Genomic DNA, 26,057 nt, shown 5'->3' on the forward strand with positions numbered 1-26,057 from the left:
CATGATGGTAACTGGTGGAATTTAGGAATCTGAGAGACTTACCCTGGTCTGGCCTAAACATGAATCCAGTCCCACAGCAAACGTAGGTGATCCTCCATTTACAAAAGTGAGGTGATGCATTTTGAAAGGTAAGTACAGGTAGAAACTATACAGGGAGTGGCAGAATCCTTAAGGGTATTGATATGCGGAGGAATCTGGGTGAGCAGGTCCACGGAACACTGAAGGTGGCGGAGCCAGTAGATAAGGTACAAAGAAGGCCGAGGGAGGGCATGCTTGTCTTCATTGGAAGGGGCATTAAGTATAAGGATAAGCAAGTTGTGCTGCATTACAGAACTTTAGTTAGGCCACACTTGGGAGTGTTGTGTACAGTTCTGGTCACCATATTACCAGTTCTGAAGAAGGTCACTTAACCGGAAACATGAACTCTGCTTTCACTCCACAGATGCTGCCAGACCTGCTGAGTTTCTCTAGCAATTTCGGTTTTTGTTTCGGATTTCCAGCATCTGCGGTTCTTTGGTTCTTTTTCCCCAGTATCAAAAAGATCAGATGATATGGACCTAAAAAAAACAAATTGAATAACAAAAGCACAGCACTGAGACACCAGGTTTTATTTTCGTTGAACACATTCGTTTGAAGCGAGAATTCAACAACTGACTGCAAACACTGACATTTTCCCAAGGTACGAAACATCAACAGCATCCCAAAGAGGGTGGCTTTTAAAAATGGAATGAGGACTTCCTTATAGTGCTGGCTACCGTCTCCCAGATTTGCAATTTTTCCCAGTGAACTATAATCAAAGATTTCATCAGAACTCAGATGGCAACACTCAGCATCCAGAAACAGTGCTGTTCACCCTCACTCTGGCTCTTTAACTCATACACTTGAACATTTCTGAACCAGATGACAGTAGGATACCAGGAGCACAATCAAACAATCAGGATATTCTTGGGACAAGACAGTTCTTCATTCATCCTGTACAAGCAGAAACAAGGGTAGGGCCCAAACTATGAGCAAAGGCTGAATATGCTGGAGGGCTCTTTCCGGCAAACAAAAAGCAGAGGGGTGAGCTGATTGATAACCATAGAATTCTGAAAGAGACTGAGTACATAGGAAGTACACCAGAGAAACACTGGGAAACACCAGAGCTCAGGGCCATTATTTAAGACCCATCTTAACAAATCCAACAGGGAAGTCGGGAGGAACCCCTTTACTCAGTGGGGAGACCGGAACTCTCTGCCATGGTAAATGGTGGATGGGAACAGCATCAATCCATTTGAGAGAAAGGTGGGCAAATGTGGAAAAACAGCAGAGAAGGATCTGCTCAGAGATACTAAAAACTGCCGAAGCTGGAGTCAGTGATAACACAGCGTGGAGCTGGAGGGACACAGCAGGCCAGGCAGCATCAGAGGGGCAGGAAAGCTGACGTTTTGGGTCAGGTCCCTTTTTCCAGAAATGGGGGGAGGGGGAAGGGAGCTCAGAAATAGATAGGAGGGACAGGGATGGGGATAGGTGAGTGCAGGTAGGGAGTGGCAGGGATTGGTCAGTGAAATGGGAGTAGTGGATAGGTGGGAGACAAGATGGACAGGCTGTATCAGATCAAGGAGATGGGGATGAGAGGGAGGGCTGGACATGGGAGGAGGCCCGGGGGTGGGGAGATTTTGAGACTGGTAAAATCCACATTTAGGCCATCGGGCTGTGGGGTCCCAAGGTGGAATATGTGGTGCTGCTCCTCCAGTTTGCAGGTGGAGTCATTGTGACACTGGAGGTGGCCCAGGATCTGATGTGTTGTACAGGGACCTTGGTGAGACCACACCTGGAATACTGTGTGCAGTTTTGGTCTCCTTTTCTGAGGAAGGATGGTCTTGCTCTTGAGGAAGTACAGCAAAAGGTTTACCATGCTGATTCCGGGGATGACAGGTCTGACATACGAGGAGAGATTGATTAGGTTAGGATTGTTTTCACTGGAGTTCAGACAAATGAGGGGTGTCTCGTAGATTTGCAAAATTCTAACAGGACTGGACAGGGTAGATTCAGGGAGCATGTTCCCAATGGTGGGTGTGACCAAAACCAGGGGACGCAGTATGAGGATTCAGGGTAGACCATTTAGGATGGAGGTGAGGAGACATTTCTTCACGCAAAGAGTGGTGAGCCTGTGGAATTCATTACCACAGGAAATAGTTGATGCCAACATATCAAATGTATTCAAGAGGCGACTAAATATAGCACTTGGGGCAAATGGGATCAATGGTTATGGGGAGAAAGTAGGGTTAGGCTGTTGAGTTGGATGATCAGCCATGATCATGATGTATGGCAGGGCAGGCTCGAAGGGCCTCCTCCTGGACCTTTCTTGTGTTTCTATCCAGACAGGACGAAGAGGGCGTGAGAGAAAGTTGCTGTGGAGTAGAAGTGCCAATGAGGCTAGACACAAGTATGGCAGGAGAGCTTACTGTCTGCTTCATTACTGCTATCACAGCAAAATTAGATCTTAATACAGCCACGGTGTGCCGGAACATGGGCCGGTCTGTCTTTCACTCTGGGAAAACAGGACAGAGGAAACAGAAAACCACGAATCAATCTCTGGTTTTCCTGACAGAAAGATTTTCATCTTGCATTCTTCAGGACAGTCACACTATTGATCAATATTCACCAAATAATCCTGAGTGTTCAAATAATCTCAAGAAGTGAGATCTCCTGACACAGCCTCTTTGTCCCAGGGACTGGAAAGAAACATATCTCTCCATCAAAACTCCCCTCGCAATCTCTGCCCCACACACTAATTTGCTGGGGTTTAATCTTGTTTATAAGCCCTCCCAGGTGGTGATATTGTGGAGTGAGGAGTGATTGAAATGTGAGGCACAGGCAGCAGGACTGGACAGACCAGGGTTAATTGTTGCATCTCCTGATCGGACCAATGACAACTTAGATCCCTCAAGTTGTGCAAAAAGCTTCCACAGGAAACGGGAATTGCGATTGGGTTAGTGATCCAACAGCAATCACAAACTGTCTCTCATTCCTGCTCATGTCACCACAGGGCAAGTGGGCTGTGGGTCAGATCTGTTCAAACCTCAGCATCACTGCAGCATTCGAGTTTCTGACACACACCATGCTCCAAAGCGGGAAGAGTAAATAAGAGCTGAGCGCACGTGTGCACGCAATCTCTTGGATGTAGTGGATTTTTACAAGTCACAGCAGCAGAGGCATTTCTGAAAAGTGACCACGGCTGATCTGAAAATTAAAATCAAGTTAACTGAACCAAAGAAATAACAGACCGGGTTACTGAGAGACGCCCTTCCCCCCCCACCCCCATGAATTCTCAATAAAGGATCGGCAGAAGCAGCAATGCTAGTTTTTCAGTCGGTGTGTTTTATACATAAAAGGATACATCATAAAGGATACACTGCATTATCACTGCCCCAAACTGATGATTGGGCATTTACTGTGAACAGTGTCAACTGTAACCAAGAGAAAAACATAAAACATCAACGAGTCTTAAAAGCTTGCTCTACGAGACACACCAGCAACATTCTGTGATAAGCAGAGCCGAAGACCCACCATGCAACCCTCTGATTTTCACTTCCCTTGGCCTCTCTTGCCTTCTGCTGAATCTTGCTTTGGCCGTGCAGAGCGGGCAAATTGCTGTAAAATCATTAAGGAACAGTGAAGTAACAGTGAAGTAACAGTGAAGTAACAGTGAAGTAACAGTGAAGTAACAGTGAAGTAACAGTGAAGTAACAGTGAAGTAACAGTGAAGTAACATTGATGACAACTAGATTAAGAGATATGGACCCAGGAAAGGAGCAGGCCCTCTGGCCTATTTAGCACTGCACCATTGAATATGATCCTGGCTGACGACAGGCTTCAACTCCACTTTCCAGGCTATTCCTCAATTCCTAGAGATCAAGAATCAGTCTATCCCAGTCTGAACTATATTCAATGATGGAGGAACCCTTGGAGGTAGAGAATTCAAACCACACAACCTCCACCCCAAATAAAAGTGTTTATCATGTCAGTCTTAAACGATCGGCCCCTTATTCCGAGACTGTGATCCTGTATTCCAAGTTCCCCAGTATTTACCTGTGAATCCCCTTCAGATCCCTGTTTCAACTCATTTTTCTAAAATCCAGGGGATAGAGATTCAATTCACTCAGTCTCTCATCGTGGGACAACACTCTCAACCCACAAACTAATGCCGCAAACCTTTGATTTACCAGCTCCATGGCAAGTCTGCCCCTTCCTTAAATATGAAGACTAAAAACTGCAGACATTCACATGTTGTCTGACCAAAGATCTGTAAAACTGTAGCAAGACTTCACTCCAGTATTCAGAGCCTAGTGCAGGACATTGGTAAGGCCACCTTTGGTGTAGAATATTGTTAACATATAGAGGGTGCAGAAAAGATTTACCAGGATGTTAGTGGCACTGGAGGGTTTGAGTTATAAAGCAAGGCTGGATAAACTGTGACTTTTTTCCACTGGAGTGTAGGATATTGAGGGGTAACCTGCCAGCAGTTTGCAAAATTATGAGGGGAGATAGATAAGGTGAATAGCAAAGGTCTTTTCCCGAAGGTGGAGGAGTTTGAAGTTACAGGGCATAAATTTAAGGTGAGAGTAAATGATTTAAACGAGACCTAGAGGGAAACCTTTTCACGCAAAGAGTGATTCACGTGTGGAATGAAGTGCAGGGGAAGCAGTAGATGCAGGTTCAGTTACAACATCTAAAAGACATTTGGATATGAATAGGAAAGGATTAGAGTGATATGGGCCAAACATGGGCAATTGGGACTAGTTTAGTTTGGGAATCCTGGTCAGCATGGGTGAGTCGGATTGAAGGAAACAAAAAACAAAAGAACTGCGGAGGCTGTAAATCAGGAACAAAAACAAAGTTGCTGGAAAAGCTCAGCAGGTCTGGCAGCATCTGTTAAGGACAAAAAAAAAGTCAGTTAACGTTTTGGATCCTCAACTCAGGAAGGGTCACCGGTGTTGAAATGTTAACTGTGTTTTTTCTTCACAGATGCTGCCAGTCTGCTGAGCTTTTCCAGCGACTTCTGTTTTTGGACTGAAGTGTCTGCTTCTGTGCTGTATGACTCTATAATGAGTTCTATTTGGTGTCTTAATCAGCTGTTGTATCTGCAGGCCAACTTTCTGTTCCTTATGTGAACTGCTCCTGAGATGCTGCTGGGCCTGCTGTGTTCATCCAGCCTCACATTTTATTATCTTGGAACTGCAGATTTGGAGAATCCCATTATCAATGTTAAACTGCAAGTCAGGCTCCAGGTGTGAAATAATGTAAATCTGACTCAGTCTCTGAAGAAGGGTCTAGGTCCGAACCGTCAGCCTTCCTGCTCCTCTGATGCTGCTTGGCCTGCTGTGTTCATCCAGCTCTACACCTTGTTATCTCTATCTCTGAAGTTCTTTTTCAGAGAAACAATCTTCCCGTTTGTTTGATTGTGGCACTGAGAGTGCACTACTGAAACAGAAAAGACGCTTTCTGTGTCTCGGTGATGTCTGGGTATAGTGTCTGTTGTTCATCACTGAGACTGGAGGGGAGTTCTGATACACTGGAATCTTCAATTGAAAATTCTGTTTTTTTTTGTTGAAGATCAGGAAGGCTTTCTCCTCCGCAGGGAATCAGGGCACGATCACTGATCTTCGCTGACCATGACAGGACTCAAACCTAGAGGCTATTTTTGTGATTAACACAGTCAGATGTGCTCGACCGTACTCAAACAGTCCTGTCTTTCCCCACACCCCAGCTTCATGATTCTGAGTAAGACGATCTCAATGTAGACACATTCCCTATATATGGGACAAACCAGCATAGACCCACTGTCCACATTTTCCCTCAGAACACATTCCTGACAAAATATTTAGTTATCTTGGTGTGCAGATACATGGATCTTGGTGTGCAGATACATGGATCCCTTAGGATGGCCACCCAGGTGGACGGGGTTGTTAAGAAAGCATATGGTGTTTTGGCTTTCATTAACAGGGGGATTGAGTTTAAGAGTCGTGAGATCTTGTTGCAGCTCTATAAAACTTTGGTTAGACCGCACTTGGAATACTGCGTCCAGTTCTGGGCGCCCTATTATAGGAAAGATGTGGATGCTTTGGAGAGGGTTCAGAGGAGGTTTACCAGGATGCTGCCTGGACTGGAGGGTTTATCTTATGAAGAGAGGTTGACTGAGCTCGGTCTCTTTTCATTGGAGAAAAGGAGGAGGAGAGGGGACCTAATTGAGGTATACAAGATAATGAGAGGCATAGATAGAGTTGATAGCCAGAGACTATTTCCCAGGGCAGAAATGGCTAGCACGAGGGGTCATAGTTTTAAGCTGGTTGGTGGAAAGTATCGAGGGGATGTCAGAGGCGGGTTCTTTGCGCAGAGAGTTGTGGGAGCATGGAATGCGTTGCCAGCAGCAGTTGTGGAAGCAAGGTCATTGGGGTCATTTAAGAGACTGCTGGACATGTATATGGTCACAGAAATTTGAGGGTGCATACATGAGGATCAATGGTCGGCACAACATTGTGGGCTGAAGGGCCTGTTCTGTGCTGTACTGTTCTATGTTCTATGTGTCTCTCTGAACATCAACTCCTATGAATTTCACATGTTTAAAAATATTCTTCTCTTCTGGTCTTACTGCCTTTAAAAGATAGATAATATACACAAGTCTAAATCAGACAGAATTTGACACAAATATTAAAATACTAACATACGTGAACTAAAAAAGCACAGGTGTCTCACAGGAGCTGAAGTATAGAAAAGGGACGAAGTATAAATTCATCTCCTGGTCATGCTGACCAGGATTCCCAAAATAAACTAGTCCCACTTGCCCATGTTTGGCCCATATCCCTCTAATCCTTTCCTATTCATATCCAAATGGAGTGATCTGAAAATAGGGCTGAAAAATTTTATGAAATGTGATGAAAATCTTCATAAGCAGTAGCAATTTGGTCAAAAAAGATACCTGCTAAACATAATATTCTGCTTAAAGTTTAGACTGGACAGGAATCAAGAACTGGTTATTCTTCAGCAAGATTATTTTTGACCACAAGCCAAGTATCCTGAAAAAGTTTGGTCCCAGCCTGTAGCCAGGTAGACATTCCAAAATATTACTCAGCAAATCAGCTGTTAAACTTTCATCCTGTCTTAAAAGCAGAGATGCAATTCAGCAAGTGAAATAATCAGTTATAACGGAGATTGTCCGTGGTTATCATTGAACTGGGTTATAAAATCCTGCAGAAACAGGATTAGCACTAACATAAAGGTTAGTATTGTATCAAACATGGGATCCAACTTTAAACAGAACAAGTGTAAAAAGAGAGTCGTTGCAGAACTGCACAGCTACATCAAGAAGGATTCCAAGCCTCCTATAACATGCAATATTAATTATCTGTCTCCTTCCTAACATTATTGCAATAAAGCTCTACTAAGAGGAACAGGGCCTCACCTTTCAAAGAGGCACTTTACGGCCTTCTGGACTCATCAATTTAAATTGCAATCCCTGTCCTCACTTACTCAGCCAGCAGTCACTGCCTCCTCTAGACCCATCTTTTAATACTTTACTTGTTCCATTCCCAACCCATTTTGCCTTATGCTAACATCCCTGTGTAAACTCATCTCTTTCGCCCTTCACCCCATCATTTCCTCTTCATGCTCACAACCCTTTTCTGGAGTTTGCTAGTACCAATTCCACCTCTAACTTCTCTCTGTTCTGACCGAAGGTCCTTGATCTGAATTATTAGCTGTGCTTCTCTCTACAATTGCTGTGACCTTCCAAGAACTGCCAGTATATTTGTTTTAATTTCAAAGTTCCAGTATCTATAAAGCTCTGATTACACTTAAGAAAAATATTTGCTCTATGAGGTAACGCGATTAAACCATCAAATCTAACGTAGTGAAATATTAACAGGAAGCAATTAAAAATATCTGAGAGAATTAAACACACAAACTCCCCATAATGTTTTATCTGGCAAGACTGGAGAGTTAGCAATCTTCTCTTCAAGGTAGAGAAGGTTATGAGGAGTTTTTATAGATGTGCTCAAAAATATGGAAGATGTAGATAAAGTAAATAAGAAAGAATCTGTTTCCAATGGCAGGATTGGACAGTTACCAGGGACAGATTTAAGACAAGAAGGGGGCACTACAACAAATTTCCACCATAGATAATAAAATGTGAGGCTGGTTGAACACAGCAGGCCAAGCAGCATCTCAGGAGCACAAAAGCTGACGTTTCGGGCCTAGACCCTTCATCCACCATGTTGTGTTCACATTATCGCAGTTACATAGCTCTTCCTCAAGGGTTTTCCTTGCCTGCTTGATGTTCTCAAACTGCTGCTGAAAATCGCTTTTTCTTATCAAGAGCTTCAATTTCAAGGAGGAAATTTCAGATCAATCCACATCCAACAAGCTACTCTGAACTTTCTGCTCATATTTTATAGCTGCAACAGATTGCATCACAACAGCCAAGACGATCCACACCATTCAAAAACAATCAGCATCACTAAATAAGACAACCCAAAGCATTTTCAAAAGAATGTCAATTCAGCTTATCTGAAAGGATGCTTTCAAATCTTACCGGATCCAGACCTTTACCAAAAACTAATCAATTCTTCCTTGGGTTTTACTCCACTTGGTCAAGCAGTAGCAAAAGTCGAGACTGCAGCTGAGCTGAAGCCAAAGGGTGGGCATGAATGGAGCTTCGGCCAGCAATAATTAGCTAGTTTATATCTGGTCACCAGTAGACAGAGCAATGATAAAGGATCTTATGGCTACCAACTGTAATCGGCTCCCAGGTAGCTGAACAGCTTGAGAATGTGGAAGAGACAAGGAGAAACTATCTAAACTTTGCAAGGCTGGGAGCTGTCTCTTCTCTCTCTCCAGTAACATGATGTGGAGATGCCAGTGGGTTGGACTGGGATGGACAAAGTCATTAGATACTAGGTTATTGTGCAACAGGTTTATTTAAAGTGATTTTAAGTAAACCCTGTTGGACAGTAACCTAGTGTCTAATGACTTCTGACTTTCTCCACCAACAACCACTCGAAGCCTGAAGAAGACTATTTTGTTTTTCCTGCAGCTGTCATTGTATGCTCTGGCTCTTGACCAGGAAACTAGAGCGGATGTGAGTTTGCTCGCTGAGCTGGAAGGTTAGTTTTCAGACGTTTCGTCACCATTCTAGGTGACATCATCAGTGAGCCTCCGACGAAGCGCTGGTGTTATGTCCCGCTTTCTATTTATCTGGTTAGGTTTCCTTGGGTTGGTGATTTAATAAGACATCACCAAACACGCTCTGTTTTTCCCAGGACGGGTCTGTCTGTGGAGGGGATGTTTAAACAGTGGGGTGAGAACTTCCACTAGTTCCAGTCATTGGTTCATATTTGTACTTAGAATCTATTTGTCTATAATCAACAGTTATTCTTGTTAAGTGCAGAAATCTGTTCATTACATGCTATCAACCTGGATCTGAAAGTCATGTAAATTGAGAAATTCTTCAGCTTTTTAAAATTTTTAACTTTTGTGATGGCTTCAGGAGAATCAGGACATGAAATTCAGTGCAATACCCCAGTGGTTCATGACAATGATGATAGCTATCAACAGGGAATTGGGTAAATAGTTAAAGGGGATGATATTCAGGCCCATTGGGAGAGAGAGCTGGGGAGTGAGCAGGGGCTTTCAAAGAGCCAACACACACGCAATGGGCCAAATGCTTTTGTCCTATGCAGCACAACTGTATAAACTGCAATTCTTTCCCTCTACAGGATCTCAGCCCTTTTGAAAGTTATTACTGAATCTGTTTCCACTGCTCTTTCAGGTAGCTTGTTCCAGATCCCAGCAACTCACTGTGACATGATACCCCTCATTCAAAAATTCCTCTTTTCCCAATTCTCTTCAATCTGTATTTCACTGGTGACGGGCCCCCTGCATGGGAAAGGGTTGTTCTAAACACTGTCTGCATGCTAGTCTGACCGCTTGGTTGGTTATTTTTACTCCACTCTGGCATGGTAATAATTATAATCTGCAGGAATTACTGATAAAGAGCCCCCTTTCTCAGGTCATTGGAATTCCCACAGTTTTATGAAAGGATACAACCACCATTGGTTTCTCTTTGAGCTGAAACCCATTGACTTCCTTGAGAGCTTTGGCTGCAGCTCTCTCATTAGGAAGCCCAACGAAGGCTTGCCCCTTCATTCTCCCTTCTTTCATCAATCGAATGTCAAACCTGCAAAGGCAGAACAACTTTGTTTTATTAAAGACAATGCATCATTCAAATTCAAAACCAACAGAAGAGATATTGGTCCATTCATCAGACAGCCATTCAACATCCTTTCCCAATGAGCTGGACTATGTGCGCCAGCTGCTGCATTCCTGCATTCAAATCCGCCTGTGACTTCGAGTCCTGGCTATCTCTGTAACTTTGACCAAGCTTACAATTTTTCCTAGGTTTGTTTCTTCCTCCAGTTACAATGCCGTTCCCTATCTCTGTGAAGCTGTCCAGCTCTACATCTTTCAACATATCTGGACTTTTCCAATTCTGGCCACTTATCCACCTCCTGATTTTCGTCGCTCCACCGCTGAGTTTATCTCTAGTTGATGGAGGACTTGAGCTCTAGAATTGACTCAAGTCTCCTTGCCTTTCCATCTCACTTTCGTTTCTCAAGACACTGCTTGAAGTTTACCTCTATAGCCAAGTTTTTGGCTACCTATCCTAATATTTTCTTGCATGGATCCATTTGTTTGTGAACTTAAGAAGTGGGACCAGGAGTAGGCCATCTGGTTCCTTGAGCCTGCCCCACCATTTAAGAAAATCATGGCTGATCTTTGAGACTTGCCCGCCCACTCACCATAACCCTTAAATTCCTTTACAGTTCATTTATCTAGCCTTGCCTTAAAAACATTCAGTGTGGTAGCTTCAACCGCTTCACTGGGCAGGGAATTCCACAGATTCACAACCCCTTGGGTGAAGAAGTTCCTCCTGACCTCCGTCTACATCTGCTTCCCTTTACTTTGAGGTGATGCCCTCTAGTCCTAGTTTCACTTGCTAGCAGAAACAACCTCCCTGCCTCCACTTTATATATTTCCTTCATAATCTTATATATTTCTATAAGATACCCCCTCATTCTTCTGAATTCCCTTGAGTATAAGCCCACCCTACTCAGTCTCTCCTCATAATCCAACCTTCTCAACTCTGGAATCAACTGAGTGAATCTCCTCTGCACCCTCTCCAGTGCTAGTATATCTCTTCTCAAGCGAGGACACCAAAACTGCACACAGTACTCCCAGTGTGGCCTCACCAGGACCCTACACAGCTGCAGCATAGCCTCTATGTTTTTAAACTCCATCCCTCGAGCAATGGGAAACAAAATTCCATTTGCCTTTTTAATCATCTGCTGCACCTGCTATCCCACCTTCAGTGATTCATGCACAAGAACACCCAAGTCACTCTATACAGCAGCAAGCTGCAATTTTTACCATTTAAAACATAGTCCATTTTGCTGTTACTCCTACCATGATGGATGACCTCACACTTATCAACATTGTACTCCATCTGCCAGACCTTTGCCCACTCACTCAGACTATCTCTATCCCTCTGCAGACTTTCAGTGTCTTCTACACACTTTGCTCTACCACTCACCTTAGTGTCATCTGCAAATTTTGACACACCACACTTAGTCCCCAACTCCAAATCATCTCCATAAATTGTAAACAATTGAGGTCCCAACACTGTTCCCTGAGGCACACCACTAGCCACTAACCACTAACCACCAAGAAAAACACCCATTTACCCCTACTCTTTGGGGACCTTGGCATATTTCTTTGAAAGGTGAAAATCAGTTATAAACAGAATGCTTTAATTGTAGAATAGAACTTCTACAACATTTAAGCTGTAATAGCTGGCAGGACAAAACTTTAGTATCACTAAAAAAAAGCTGAAGCATGATGGAATACTCTCCGATTGCCTGGAATGGGCTCAGGCCCAGTAACACTCAAGGAGCTTGACACCATCGAGGATGAAGAAGGCTGTCACACTGACGCTCAGTACGAGCAGTATACACTATCTGCAAGATGCATTGCAGAAATTCACTAAAGATTATCGGACAGCACCTTCCAATTCCACGACCCTTCCATCTAGAAGAACAAAGGCAGCAGATACATGGGAACACCACCACCTTGCAAATTCCCCTCCAAAGATATTCACCATCCCGACTTGGGAATATGTCGCCGTTCCTTCACTGTCATGACTCAAATTCCAGGAAATCCATCCCTAATGGCATTGTGGGTCAACCTAAAGCACATGGACTGCAGCAGTTCAAGACGACAGCTCATCACCCCCTTCCCAAGGGTAACTAGGAACGGATAAACGTGCTGGCTGGGCCAGCAACACCCACATCCCACACGCAAATTTTTAGAAATAAAGAACGCTTTTTGCCTTGCAGTCATCAGGACATTTTGCAAGAATACAATCTCAAAGGGAAAACCAACATTTATAGTGCATGAGGAGAGTGCTGATTGGCTGGCGAGTGGATTCTTAATTGGTAGGTGTGTTGTCATGGAGAATGCAACCATTAATGCTAATTGACAGTCAACAGCCAAGCTATGTTTAATGGTCAGTCAGGTTCACAGTGTGCTGCAATCGTGAGTAATGGAAGTTATATACACTCATACACAGTGCCTGGGTGCAGAGGGGTTGGAACTGCGTGGGAGCACACTTTCCTGAGTTGCTTGGGTGAGTTTGTAAAATAAGGAATGACATCACAGTAAAGTTGTGTAGCTGCTGTTAGAACATAGAACATAGAAAAGTACAGCACAGTACAGGCCCTTAGGGAGTGTTATAAACTAGCAGAGGGACAGGAAGAATTTATAGACAAAGAACGGGGGAGCTGATTTGTCAGTAACGGTAAAGAATTCTTTCTACAAATCTACAGTTTAGAATAAGATTTAGAATTTGTTGGAAAAGCTCAGCAGGTCTGGCAGCATCTGTAAAGACAAAAAAAAATCAGAGCTGACATTTCGAGTCCGGTGACCTTTTCCAGCAACTTCTCTTTTTGTTCCTGATTTACAGCAGTTAACTCGGTTTTCATACAGTTTAGAATTAATAAACAAACATAGATCATTTTCTAGGAGATAGTAAGAACTGCCAATGTTGGAGTCAGAGATAACACGGTGTACAGCTGGATGAACACAGCAGGCCAGGCAGCATCGACATTTCTTCAGCCAGAGAGTGGTGGACCTGTGGAATGCATCGCCACGGAGTGCAGTGGAGGCCTGGACGTTAAATGTCTTCAAGGCAGAGACTCATAAATTCTTAATCTCACAAGGAATCAAGGGCTACAGGGAAAGTGCAGGGAAGTGAGTTGAAATGCCCATCAGCCATGATTAAATGGCGGAGTGGACTCTCAGGGCCAAATGGCCTTACTTCCACTCCTATGTCTTATGGTCATCAGAAGAGCAGGAAAGCTGATGTTTCAGGTCGGGATCCTTCTTCAGAAATGGGGGAGGGGGAAAGGGAGCTCAGAAATAAAGAGAGAGGGGAGGGGAGGGGTGGGGCTGGGGAAGGTAAGTGGGATGGTGATAGGTGATTGCAGGTAGGCAGTGGTGGGGATTGGTCAGTGAGGTGGGAGAGAAGGCGGAAAGGTCAAAGAGGGGGAATGAGAGGGCCTGGGGAAGGCAGACAGCAGAAACCTGAGTGAGACATATACTGCTGCATGTGATAAGTCTCAGACCCTCCTGGCAGGTTGGATGGCCACATTTGCAGAATGCACCACTATTTTAAATCAGCTTAAGCACTCGGAGTTTGATCGTTGGCTGGAGGAACAACAGTGAATCAATGCGGTTTGGAGTTGACACAGTGTGGAGCAGGAGGAACACAGCAGGCCAGGCAGCTTTTCTGAAGAAGGGTCCCAACCTGAAACGTCAGCTTTCCTGTTCCTCCAGCTCCACACTGTGTTATCTCAGACTCCAGCATCGGCAATACTTAGTATCTCCAAGTTTGGAGTTGTGTAGATATTAGGCATTTTCAGACATGATCAAAATGCAAACAGATGAAAGTGCATTTATGGAAGGATTAGGTGGAGACCATTAGAAGACTGTTTCTAGTGTACAGTAATTATCCAGATGCAAATACAGGCGGTTTAATCAATAAATTTGCAGATGACATGAAAATTGGTAGCATGTTAAACGGCAATAGGGAAAGCCTTACACTACAGGACAAATGACTGAACATAGCCAATGGAAATTAATGCTGAAAAGTGTGAGGCAATACATTTTGGGAGAATTAACAAGGTAAGTAAGTAGACATTGAATGGTAGGACCTAGTAAATACAGAGGATTGTAGGGAGCTTGGTGTGCATGTCCTTACATCTTTAAACATAAGTCAGATGGGTAAGAGTTAAGAAATGTGGGATTGTTGCTTTTATTAGTCAAAACATTGAATACAAGACCAAGGACATTATGGCAGAGCTGTATATGATGTTAGTTAGGCAACAGATGGAGTCCTGAGGCTAACTCTGGTCTCTGCACTGTAGGAAGGATGTGCTTGCACTGGAAGGGGTGCAGAGGAGGTTCGTCAGTATGTTGCCTTGCATGGAGCAGTTTAGCAATGAGGAGAGGCTGGATAAGCTCAGGTTGTTTTCCTTGGAGCAGACAGTCTGCAAAGTGGAGCTTACTGAAGTCTGCCATGAGATAGGTTAGGTAGAAAGAAACTTTTCCCCAGCATTGGGTGGGCGGACCGAGTAAATAAACAGGGGGCATAGATATAAGGTAAGGCCAGGTGTTTTAGACGGCTTTTAAGGAAAACTTCGTTCTCTCCCACAGGCAGGAGCCGTCACAACATTTAAGAACTACTTAGACGATCATTTGAAGGGCCACAGCATTCAAAGCCAGGTGTTGGAAAGTGGGAAGTGGTATAAATAGCTGCTTAACAACAGGTGTGGACATGATGGGCTGAGGGCTTCTTGATGTGTCGTATAACTACAGGAGTCTATTGAACCTGACAGTTAACTGTCAATCAGCACTAATGGGTGCATTCTACATGGCCACACCCCTACTGACCAGTTTCCGCTTCCCAACCAATCAACACTCTTTCATGTAGTAGAAACGATGGCTTGCTTTTACTTTGGTACTTCTTGCAAGTGTCCTGATGAGTGAAGAACGACAAGCTTCAACAAAATGCACCTCTTTACAGAAAAACTCAAAGTTTTGGTACAATTGCAAACGCTAAAAGATAGATTCATATTTTTGCACAGCCTATTACCCTCACAGGATGTCTAAAAGTTAGTTAATGAGGATTTTCTTTGAAGTGTAGACACTTCTTCAAAGTAGGAAACTAGGCAGCCAACATGGGCACAGCAAGATCCCACAAGCAGCCCTGTGAAAATGATCAGATCATGTGTTTTTACATACATTCCTGTTCTGCTTCAATGCGACTACTGTTGGACCATTTGCATTCCTGGGAGCAGATATACTTCTTTACCTTACACATCATCCAAAGGCAATGCCTGTGACACAGCAGCACTCCCTTTCGTCATGTCCTGGGTTTGCTAACCTGATCTAGGTGCTCAAATCTACTCAGTGAAAATTGTACCCATGTCCTCCTGCACTCTCAATATTACAGCAGAGAAACAGAAACCAGAAATCTTACATGTTCCTCTCAGTTTGCGATGAGAAATCAACGTATCTGCCAAAGATGAACTTCAAATCCTGAAATGAGATCAAAGTGAGAAAACACTGTTTGCACAAATTTCACCAGCCTGCCCCTTAAAGTTGCAATGAAAAAAGGGAGCTAGCTGTTAGGGAAACTGGGAAAGAGGTTACCTTCTCTTCGACCTGTTTTGAAAGATTCTTTACATAAAGGCGACAGGTTGGTTCACCTGGGTTGTAATTCTTAAACAATGAAACGGTCTCCATTTCTGCAAGAAGAAAATCATAAACAGTGCATACCACAGAACAGAAATAGGCCGTTCAGCCCTGAGGCCACACAAACAATCAAACGGATCATGCCAACCTATTTCTCAAATCCAATAATAACCTACCAAACTCAGTTATACATGTCCAACTAAGCCCAGCATCCCACCACCCCTAAACAGCCCGGCTCTGATTTTGAGGTTACACCTGCAAGTTCAGATTGTTTCCATTCCAAGACAAGCAAACTTTAAATGTCTCAGGTTTTAGAGTAGATTTGTAGCTTGGTTCCCTGAGCTGGTTCATTATCCTTCTGGGTAACATCATCATTGCAGCCCCTGATGAGGCATTGTTGTGTTTTCCCTCTGTGGACAGGACCAACATCATATATAAGATTCCCTGCACAGACCGTGACAAACACGACATCAGACAAACAGGAAGGAAACTAACAAGTGTACACGAACACCAGCTGGCAACAAAAGGACATGACCAATACTCACTCATCTCAATCCACATGGATAAGGAGAACCACCAATTCGACTGGAACAACACCAAGATCCTGGGACAAGCAAAGCAGAGGGGGGCATGGGAATTCCTAGGAGTCCGGTCCTTCACAAGGAAAGCCATCAACAAACATGTAGAACTTGACCCCATATAGTCTCCATTGCAAAGGAAAACTAGAATTGAGGCAATCCAGCTCAACAGACTCCAGAGTTTAAATAACGTGTGAGAAAACACAAGGACGGTTCATCGGAGGCTGTACTGATGATGTTAATGAAACGTCTGTAGAACAACAAACCAGCTCGGCGAGCCAACCAACCATAAAATTTTAAATTTCAAAGACTTCACTCTTCAAGGATAATCGTTGGAGCTCCCTCTGTCTCTCACACTCACCATCCCTTGATAGCCTTCCTTTTGCCAACTCTTTCCTGGAAATGAACTCGGAGGGAATTTCTTCCTCTTCCTCCTCCTCACTTTCACTTTTTGAACAAACAGGAGCTGGTTGGATTTTCCCAAATCCTGAGTTTTGAGGTTCAGAATTCTGTTGCGGCTCTGCAAAAGTGTCATCAGGAAAACACTGCTGAATAACCAATCGCAACTCAGTGCCAATTGCTTCACATTGAATCCATTCATTTCTCACAGTACCTTTCATCCAGAACGTGACTGAGTCATAACTGCTGGCTGTTAAGCAATTTGTTACAAGGCTTCTAAAGGAATAAATCCCTTCAACATTTCACAGGATCATAATTCAGATACTGAGCCTCACGGGAATAGATGAGAGCATTCAACCAGAAATTTGGTAATTGTGGTGCATTTTAGAATCATACAGTACAGAATGGGCCCTTCAGCCCTAAGAGTCTGTATTGCTAAAACAACACTACTCCCACTTTCCAGCACTAAACCCATAGCCTTGAACTTTATGACATCTCAAGCACTTGTCCAAGTATGTTTTAAAGGTTGTGAGGTTTCCCAACTCCTCTCCGGCAATACATTCCAGACCATCCACCCTCTGGGCGTAAAAGTTTTTCCTGCAAACCCCTCTAAACCACCTGCCTTTCACCATAAAAGTCTGCCCCTTTCCTTTTCTTTTCAAATTGACCCTTCAAGGGAAAAAGTTGCTTTCTTTGCACACTGTCCATTCCCCTCAATCTTATTAATATCTATCAGGTAACCCCACCCCAGCCTTCTTTGCTCCAAAGAACAGAACATGAGCTTATCTAGCCTCTCCTGATCACTGAAATGCTCCATCCCACCCATGTCCTGGTGAATCTCCTCACACCCGCTCCAGTACCATGACATCCTTCCTGTAACGTGGTGACCAGAACCGCACACAGTACTCCAGCTGTTGCCTAACCGAAGTCCTGTACAGCTTCAACATAACCTCCCTGCTCTTATAATCGATACCACAACTGATAAAGGGAAGTGTCCTGTATGCTGCTTTAACGTCCCTATTAACCCGTCAGCCACCTTCAGGGATCTGTGAACAAACACCCCCTGGATTGCTCTGTTCCTCTGAGCTCCCTAGTGTCCCACCATCTGAGTATTCCCTTGTCTTGTTATTTTTCCAAGTGCTTTACCTCACATTTAGCAGGATTAAATTCCATCTGCCTCTGATCAGCCATGCTGACGAATCTGTAAACTGTAATCTGTAACCTAACACCTTCCTCCTCACTGCCAAACTTCGTGTCGTTCGTAAACTTTATCACCCACGATTTTTTCTGTACATCACAAACAATCCGGGACTCAACACCAATCTCTTTGCTACACCACAGCATACTGATTCCAGTCACACAAACAGCCTTCTACCACCACCCTCGGTCTCATGTCACTAAATCAAATTTGGAACCAACCTGCCAAGTTACCTTAAACTCCATGTGCTTTTTCTTTCTTTCTTTATCAGTCTCCCATGTGGGACCTTGTCAAAGGTCTTGCTAAAATCCAATATCAACAGCACTACCCGCATCCAAATATTCAGTCACCTTCGCAAAAACACTCAAGGAAATTTGTTAGGCATGATAACAAAGTGTGGGGCTGGATGAACACAGCTGGCCAAGCAGCATCTTAGGAGCACAAAGCTGATGTTTCGTCCCAGACCTTCCTCAGATGCACAGCCTCCCTTTAACAAAGCCATGCTGACAATCCCTGATCAAAACTTGCTACTGTAAATATAAAGATAAATGATCCCCTTCAGAATTTTCTCCAATAGCTCCTCTGCAACTAATGACAGACTCACTGCTCTGTAATTCCCTGGATGATCTCCATCAGGGAGGAGGAGATGGGCTGAGGAATAGGCTGATGTTCTGGGGTTAGGAGCTGGCGTCCTGCGACGGGACTGCTGCAGTTCTTGAACGGCAGTAATTCAGTGAGACATAAGCCATCACTAGCCTACTGTGAACGGCTTTAAGAAATGGATAACAGATTTCTTTGTCTTTCTACTGAGAGGCAGGTGTACACAACCCTACACAGGTGCACACTCCATCGATGACAGCCTACCTGGTCGACGATCACTTCCTCCCTCCAACAAACTGCTAGCATCGACAGAGAAGTGGAATTCAATTTTCTTTTGACTGTGAGGCTGCGGCTGGTCAAAGACTTCAGATGGTGGAACCACAGGATGCGAGCTGAGAAGGCATAGGAAGACGTAAATCAACTTTCACTGGAAAGTGGGACTTAGAAGTGGGAATTGGTAATCTGGCCTAACAATATAATCATGGCTGAAACAAACAATGCTGGAGAAACTCAGTATGTCTGGCAGCTTCTGAGGAGAGAGAAAGAGAGTTAACGCTGAGCCGCATATGACTCTACAGAACTGTTCTGATTAGTGGAGGTTGGGCTATTGAATATTTTAAAGACAAAAGTAAATCAAATCTTGACTAAGCAGTCAAGAGAGTACTGGGGGCAGGTGGGATGGCAGAGCTTTGGCCGCAGCCAGGTCAATCATAATCTTACTGGATAGCAGACTCATCAGGCTAAACAGTCTACTTCTGTCCCCATTTCTGTGATGTCATCATTCCCTGCAGTTATGCACTATAGTAAAGAACACAGAACATAGATCATTACAGCGCAGTACAGGCCCTTTGGCCCTCGATGTTGCGCCAACCTGTGAAACCAAACTGAAGCCCATCTAACATACAGTAATCCATTATTATCTATATGTTTATCCAATGACCATTAAAATACCCTTAAAGTTGGCGAGTTTACTACTGTTGCAGGCAGGGTATTCCACACCCTTACTACTCTGAGTAAAGAACCTACCCCTGACATCTGACCTATATCTATCACCCCTCAATTTAAAGCTATGTCCCCTTGTGCTATCCATCACCATCCGAGGAAAAAGGCTTTCGCTGTCCACCCTAACTAATCCTCTGATCAACTTGTATGTCCCTATTAGGTCACCCCTTAATCTTCTCTCTAACAAAAACAACCTCAATTCCCTCAGCTTTTCCTCATAACAACTTTCCTCCATACCAGGCAACATCCTGGTAAATCTCCTCTGCACCCTTTCCAATGCTTCCACATCTTTCTTATAATGCGGTGACCAGAACTGTACGCCATACTCCAAGTGCGGCCGCATCAGGGTTTTGTACAGCTTCACCATAACCTCTTGGTTCCGGAACTCAATCCCTCCACCAATAAAACCTAACACACGATATGCCTTCTTAACAACCCTATTAACCTGTGTGGCAACTTTCAGGGATCTATGTGCATGGACACCGAGATTTCTCTGCTTGTCCACACTACCAAGAATCTTACCATTAGGCTGTACAATATCAGGACGCAGGAACTGATTAACTAACCTATCACGTACTGCCTTCTATTACACCAACATAGCGTTCATTGAGTACAACTGCTTCTCGTGACCTACTACAAACAAAGGAATCAAATACAAAACCAGAGAAGTGATATAATTATTTACAAAACCTGGGTTAGGCCCCAAGTAAAATGTAGTGTCAGGTACTGCTGAGCCCACTTTCAGAATGATGCAAGGGTTCCCAACAGGGTTTATTTCTAATATTCATTCATGGATGATCAGTGGTCAACATTTATTGCCCATCTCCCATTGCCCTTGAGAAGGTGTTGGTGAGCCGCCTTCTTGGACCACTACAGTCCATTTGGTGGAGGTGCTCCCACAAGACTGCGAGGTATTGAGAGCCAGGACTTTGACCCAGCGACACTTAAGGAACGGTGATATATTTCCAAGTAGTTCAGTGAGTGGCTTAGACAGGAACTTGCAGGAGGGCTGCTCCCGTGTGTCTGTTGCCCTTGTCTTTCTGGATGGAGGTGATTATGGGTTTGGATAGTGCAGTCTCAGGAGCCACAGTGAATTCTTGCAGTGCATTTGTGGATGGTTCTGGATGTGAGTTTGCTCGCTGAGCTGGAAGGTTAGTTTTCAGACGTTTCGTCACCATTCTAGGTAGCATCATCAGTGAGCCTCTGACGAAGCGCTGGTGTTATGTCCCGCTTTCTATTTATTTGATTTATACTTATTTAATAAATAGAAAGCGGGACATAACACCAGCGCTTCGTCGGAGGCTCACTGATGATGTTACCTAGAATGGTGACGAATCATCTGAAAACTAACCTTCCAGCTCAGCGAGCAAACTCACATCCAGAACCTCAACCTGAGCTACAAATCTTCTCAAAACTCGCTATTTGTGGATGGTATACACTGCTGCTACTGGATGCTAGTGGTGAAGGAAGTGAATATTGAAGGTAGTGGCATGAGTGCCAAACAGGCTATGTTGTACTGTTTGGTGATCTGTTGCTGGTTTTGCGCCTATCCAGGCAAGAGGGGAAGTATTCTTTCATACTCCTGAAGTGTGCTTTATGGACAGGGAACTAACTTTAAAGACTCAGAAGATGGAGTTATTCACTGCAGAATTCCCAGCTTCTGACCTCCTCTGGTAGCTACAGTATTTATACACAATACAGAGTGGAGCTGGAGGATGCAGCATCGAAGAAGCAGGAGAGTCGATGTTCCGGGTTTACTCCCTCATCAGGACTCGATTTATTTGGTGAGTTCAGCTCAGTGCTCATCAATGGTAACTCCCACGATATGGACAGTGCAGAATTCAGTGACAGTCATGCCACTAAACATCTACTGGTGATCTTTAGATTCTTCCTTGTTTCAGATGGCACTTGCGGCATGAATGTTATTTGCCTCATCTCAGTCCAATCCTGGACACTGTCCAGGTCTCACAGCATTTACACATTGACTGCTTCAATATTGCCAGAGTAAAACAAAAAGTTGCTAACCATTGATTGCACAGTGAGAAATTGTTCCAGAATGGTTCCAGGAATGGGGCATTTTTAAATTGGAGAAGCTGTGGAGCTTGGAGTAAATTGTTGAGGGAAGATTTGATAATGCTGTACATTGTGAAAAGTTTAATTTTGAATAACAACCTTTTATACAGTGAGCAGCAATAAAGTAGAATGCGCTGCCCACTGGGTTATGGTGGAAGCCGAGGCAATGAACAAATTCAAATGAAAATTGGACAAATATTTGAAGGAAATGTAGTTGCAGGGTCACGATCATTAAAGGGAAAAGTGACCGACTCTAGGCAGGACTAGCATAAACTTGATAGGCCAAGGGACATTCTTTTTGTAACAAATAGTTATGATGCATCACACTACAACATTTTTGAGTGAAAGGCATTGTTGCCTCAGGGTCAGGGTCGAGTCTTGTATTAGATCACTGGTTGATCAACCTTCCTTCACCTACAATGCCCACAACTGGGTTTTGAGAAGTATGAAATATCTGATGGAGGAGTATAGAGAACAGAACTTATGTATAAACAGCGGAGATTGAGCAATGCCATACACAGAGACCATCTTCTTGGTTTCAATGTCATTCAGGACCTCCAAATAACATGTGAAAATGATGCTCCTATATAACTATTTAACATAATTTGTACACACAGGTAGGGCTTGATGTGGCTGCTCTTTTGTGGACCTAACAGTCTTGCTTACTTCAAAGGTGCTTCACTTAAACAAAGTTTTCTGGCCTGCGAAATGTTTTGGGACTACAAATTCATCTTTCTAAAGATCCTCAACCTTGCTGCTGAGCCACTGAAAGTGAATGGTTGTGCTGGGTCACTCAGTTGCTTTCCTCTTTATCCTCGGAACCTTTTTTACACTAATGTGTAAGACAGTTCATTCAGTAAGTCTTGGTGCATTTACAAGAATAGTTTCAGGGATGAGAAATATCAGTTATAAAGATCCATTAGGGAAAAGGCAACTGGAAGGAGATCTGATAAGAAAATTCAAAACCCTGAGAAACCTGGGCAGAGTAGATAGGGAGAAATTTTTCCCACTCCTGAAAGGATTGTGATTGAGGGGCAAGATTTAAAGCAATGGGCAAAAGAAGCAAGAAAGTGATAGGAAGGAAACAATTTTCAAGCAGTGAGTGGTTAGAGTCTGGAAATGCACTGCCCAATTGTGTGGTAGCAAGTTCAATTAAAGCATTCAAAAGGATTCGCTACTTGAAAAGAGGAAAGTGGACATGGTCACAGGGAGAAAGTTCGAAAATGGCACCAAGCAAGTTGCTGATTCTGAGAGTCATAAGACTATAAGACCATAAGACATAAGAGTGGAAGTAAGGCCATTTGGCCCATCAAGTCCACTCTGCCATTTAAATCATGGCTGATGGGCATTTCAACTCCACTTCCCCGCACTCTCCCCGTAGCCCTTGATTCCTTCAGTGCTATATGATGGGCAGAATGGCCTCCTGCTGCACCTGAACAATTCTGTGACCTCCTGAGATCAAACAGCCAATGGCCAAGCAGCTGAAGCTGGCTTTCAATGTGCAACAGGCTTGGAATGAGGTACCACAGGCAGTCCTGATTATAATCAATAGGCTTCTCTAGAATTCACCCTTTTTATATAAGCTCATTATTACAGCCTGGAGTTGACAGTGGTGAGATCAGTGATCAAAGAAGTATTAAAAGTTAGTGATAGCCAGACCAGGTAAGAGGTACTTCAGGAAGAGTCATCAACAGTATGTGTGCATACTTGGACCATACTGGGATTTACTGGTGAAAGCTGTTGCAGTGTGTACAGTGAGTACTGTCAACAGACTGCCTGGCATAAGCCGGCTAGTGCAGAATGCAGCCCAATGTGAAAGTCTGCTGGGAACTGAAGGCCATTAAGGGCAGTCCTCAGGTTACTAATGGGTTCCATTCTTAAATACTTTCATCAATCTATTTGTCGTAAGCTGGAACACAATACAATACAAAATAACTGTTCACTGGTATGAGAAAATGTTCATGTTAAATCCTTAAATTTAATTTTACTTTGGGATCTCATTCATAAGTAAGAGTGTTCACAAAATTGTAAATCGGGGACAGCGGCCTGTAGATAAAATGTTCCTGAACCTATTATCAATATGACATTGATCCACATGTGCTACAATCACAGGATGGAGGAGCCAAACATTAAGTTCTGCATTTATTATACAAGAGTGAGATGAAAAGAATTTTTTGCTTTACATGGAGAAGTTCTGATCTGGAAAGTGCTACCTGAAAGGATGGTGGAAGCAGATTTAATAATTTTGAGAAGGGAATTGAAGAAATGTAGAAGAGGAGAAAGATTACAGGACTATGAAGACAAGCAGGGGAAGTGGGGCATAATTGAATACTGCAGTCTGAATAGCCTCCTTCAGTGCTCTGTAATGCTCCAAATTCCACACGCGATACCTACCTTCTTAGATTCTTACCTCTGGGTAGGTGCTTTTGGCATGTTAATCAGGTCCTTTAATCTTGGTCGTTTTCGGACTGATGCCCGCTTTCTCTTCTGCGTCTGTTTTGGTGGAAGAGAGGCCAAGCCCATCAATCGCACCATTCTGTAAAGGGAAAGGAAACGCTTTAGGGATTAAACAGACTTCCAGGGACGAAGGATTAGTCACTTGGACGAACTGAAGAAGCTGCCATATGTTTCCTTCTTTCTCTTTATCAAACTCCTGATATTGCTTGATATCCAGGGTTCCCTCACATTGCTGCCCTTCCCTTCATTCTGAGAGAAATGCATTGGTCCTGAATTCTGAAGTAAGCACAGTAACTATCTCCATAGAAAAAACTCCTGGGGATGCTAATGGGGCTAAAGGTTGTTAAGTCCTATGGATCTTAGGGAATGCATCCCAGGATATCAAAAGTAGTGGTGACAGGAAAAGTGCACGTACTGGTAGTAATCTTCCAAAAATCCCTAGATTCAGATAAAGTCCCAATGACTTCAGCTGTCTAGGCCCTGACTTCCCTAAACCTCTCTGTCTTTCAAGGAGGAGAGAAAGACACTGCTTAAAACTGCCCACTTTAACCAAGCTTCTGGTCATCTGTCCTATATTTCCTTTGATAGTTCCATGACAAATTCTATTTGAGAATGCTCCTGTAAAACACCATCGGTTGGAAAGAAATCATTTCGCCTGGTCAATGAACCCAGAACGGGTGGCACAGTGGTTAGCACTGCTGCCTCACAGTACCAGGGAGCAAGAGGGTCACTACAGAAAGGGTTGGCCCACTCAAGGACAAAGGAGGGAAGTTATGCGAGGAGTCAGAGAAAGTGAGTCAGATTCTTCATGAGTTCTTTGCATCGGTATTCACCAAGGAGAGCGACATGACGGATGTTGAGGTTAGGGGTAGATGTTTGATTACTCTAGGTCAAGTCGGCATAACGGGGTGGGGTGCGCAGTGTTGGGCATTAAGGTGGACAAGATCCCGGGTCCGGATGGGATCTATCCCAGGTTACTGAGGGAAGCAAGACAGGAAATAGCTGGGGCCTTAACATATATCTTTGCAGCATCCTTGAGCACGGGTGAGGTGCTGGAGGACTGGAGAATTGCTAATGTTGTCCACTTATTTAAGGGTAGCAAGGATAATCCAGGTAATTATAGACCGGTGAGGCTGATGTCAATGGTGGGGTTGCTGCTGGAGAAGATACTGAGGGATAGGATCTATTTACATTTGGAAGGAAATGGCTTACCAATGATAGGCAACATGGTTTTGTACAGGGAAGGTCATGTCTTAACAACTTGATAGAATTCTTTGAGGAAGTGACAAAGTTGATTGATGAGGGAAGGTCTGTAGATGTCATATACATGGACTTCAGTAAGGTGTTTGATAAGGTCCCCTATGGCAGGCTGATGGAGAAAATGAAGTCACATGGGGTCCAGGATGTACTAGCTAGATGGATAGAGAACTGGCTGGGAAATAGAAGACAGAGAGTTGTAGTGGAATGGAGTTTCTCAAAATGGAGAACTGTGACCAGTGGTGTTCCACAGGGATCCCTGTTGGGACCACTGTTGTTCATGATATACATAAATGATCTGGAAGAAGGTATAGATGGTCTGATTAGGAAGTCTGCAGATGACACAGATTGGTGGAGTAGCTGATAGTGAAGGGGACTATCAGAAATTACAGCAGAATATAGATAGACTGGAGGGTAGGGCGGAGAAATGGCAGATGGAGTTCAATCCGGGCAAATGCGAGGTGATGCATTTTGGAAGATCAAATTCAAGGCCGAACTATACAGTAAATGGAAAAGTCCTAGCGAAAATTGATGCACTGAGAGATCTGGGTGTTCAGGCCCATTGTTCCCTGAAGGTGACAACGCAGGTCAATAGGGTGGTCTAGAAGGCATATGGTATGCTTTCCTTCATTGGACGGGGTATT

At 43.8% G+C, this 26,057-nt stretch overlaps 2 protein-coding genes across 3 annotated transcripts in view; both read right to left on the reverse strand.

The window, feature by feature from the left end:
• Positions 1 to 2,449, reverse strand: part of LOC125456142 (pancreatic alpha-amylase-like) — a 47,232-nt gene extending 44,783 nt beyond the window's left edge. Inside the window, exon 1 of the mRNA XM_059648190.1 lies at positions 412 to 2,449. Within this exon, the coding sequence (XP_059504173.1) occupies positions 412 to 699 (288 nt within the window). The 5' untranslated portion in view covers positions 700 to 2,449. The remainder of the gene's footprint in view (positions 1 to 411) is intronic.
• rnpc3 (RNA-binding region (RNP1, RRM) containing 3) overlaps positions 446 to 26,057 on the reverse strand; it is a 51,761-nt gene continuing 26,149 nt past the window's right edge. Inside the window, exons 9-16 of one of the 2 annotated variants that reach the window (XM_048539791.2) lie at positions 24,110 to 24,235; positions 18,889 to 19,016; positions 16,789 to 16,947; positions 15,808 to 15,902; positions 15,635 to 15,693; positions 10,084 to 10,216; positions 3,553 to 3,636; positions 446 to 557 (exon numbers count right to left, since the gene is read on the reverse strand). In XM_048539791.2, coding sequence (XP_048395748.1) covers positions 3,571 to 3,636; positions 10,084 to 10,216; positions 15,635 to 15,693; positions 15,808 to 15,902; positions 16,789 to 16,947; positions 18,889 to 19,016; positions 24,110 to 24,235 — 766 coding nt within the window. In that variant the 3' untranslated portion in view covers positions 446 to 557; positions 3,553 to 3,570. Of the gene's footprint in view, positions 558 to 3,342; positions 3,453 to 3,552; positions 3,637 to 10,083; positions 10,217 to 15,634; positions 15,694 to 15,807; positions 15,903 to 16,788; positions 16,948 to 18,888; positions 19,017 to 24,109; positions 24,236 to 26,057 lie in introns of those variants that run through there. The other variant, XM_048539790.2, reaches the window with a different exon arrangement.

The sequence above is a fragment of the Stegostoma tigrinum genome, chromosome 8 (assembly GCF_030684315.1).
Source record: "Stegostoma tigrinum isolate sSteTig4 chromosome 8, sSteTig4.hap1, whole genome shotgun sequence".
Classification (NCBI taxonomy): Eukaryota; Metazoa; Chordata; class Chondrichthyes; order Orectolobiformes; family Stegostomatidae; genus Stegostoma; species Stegostoma tigrinum.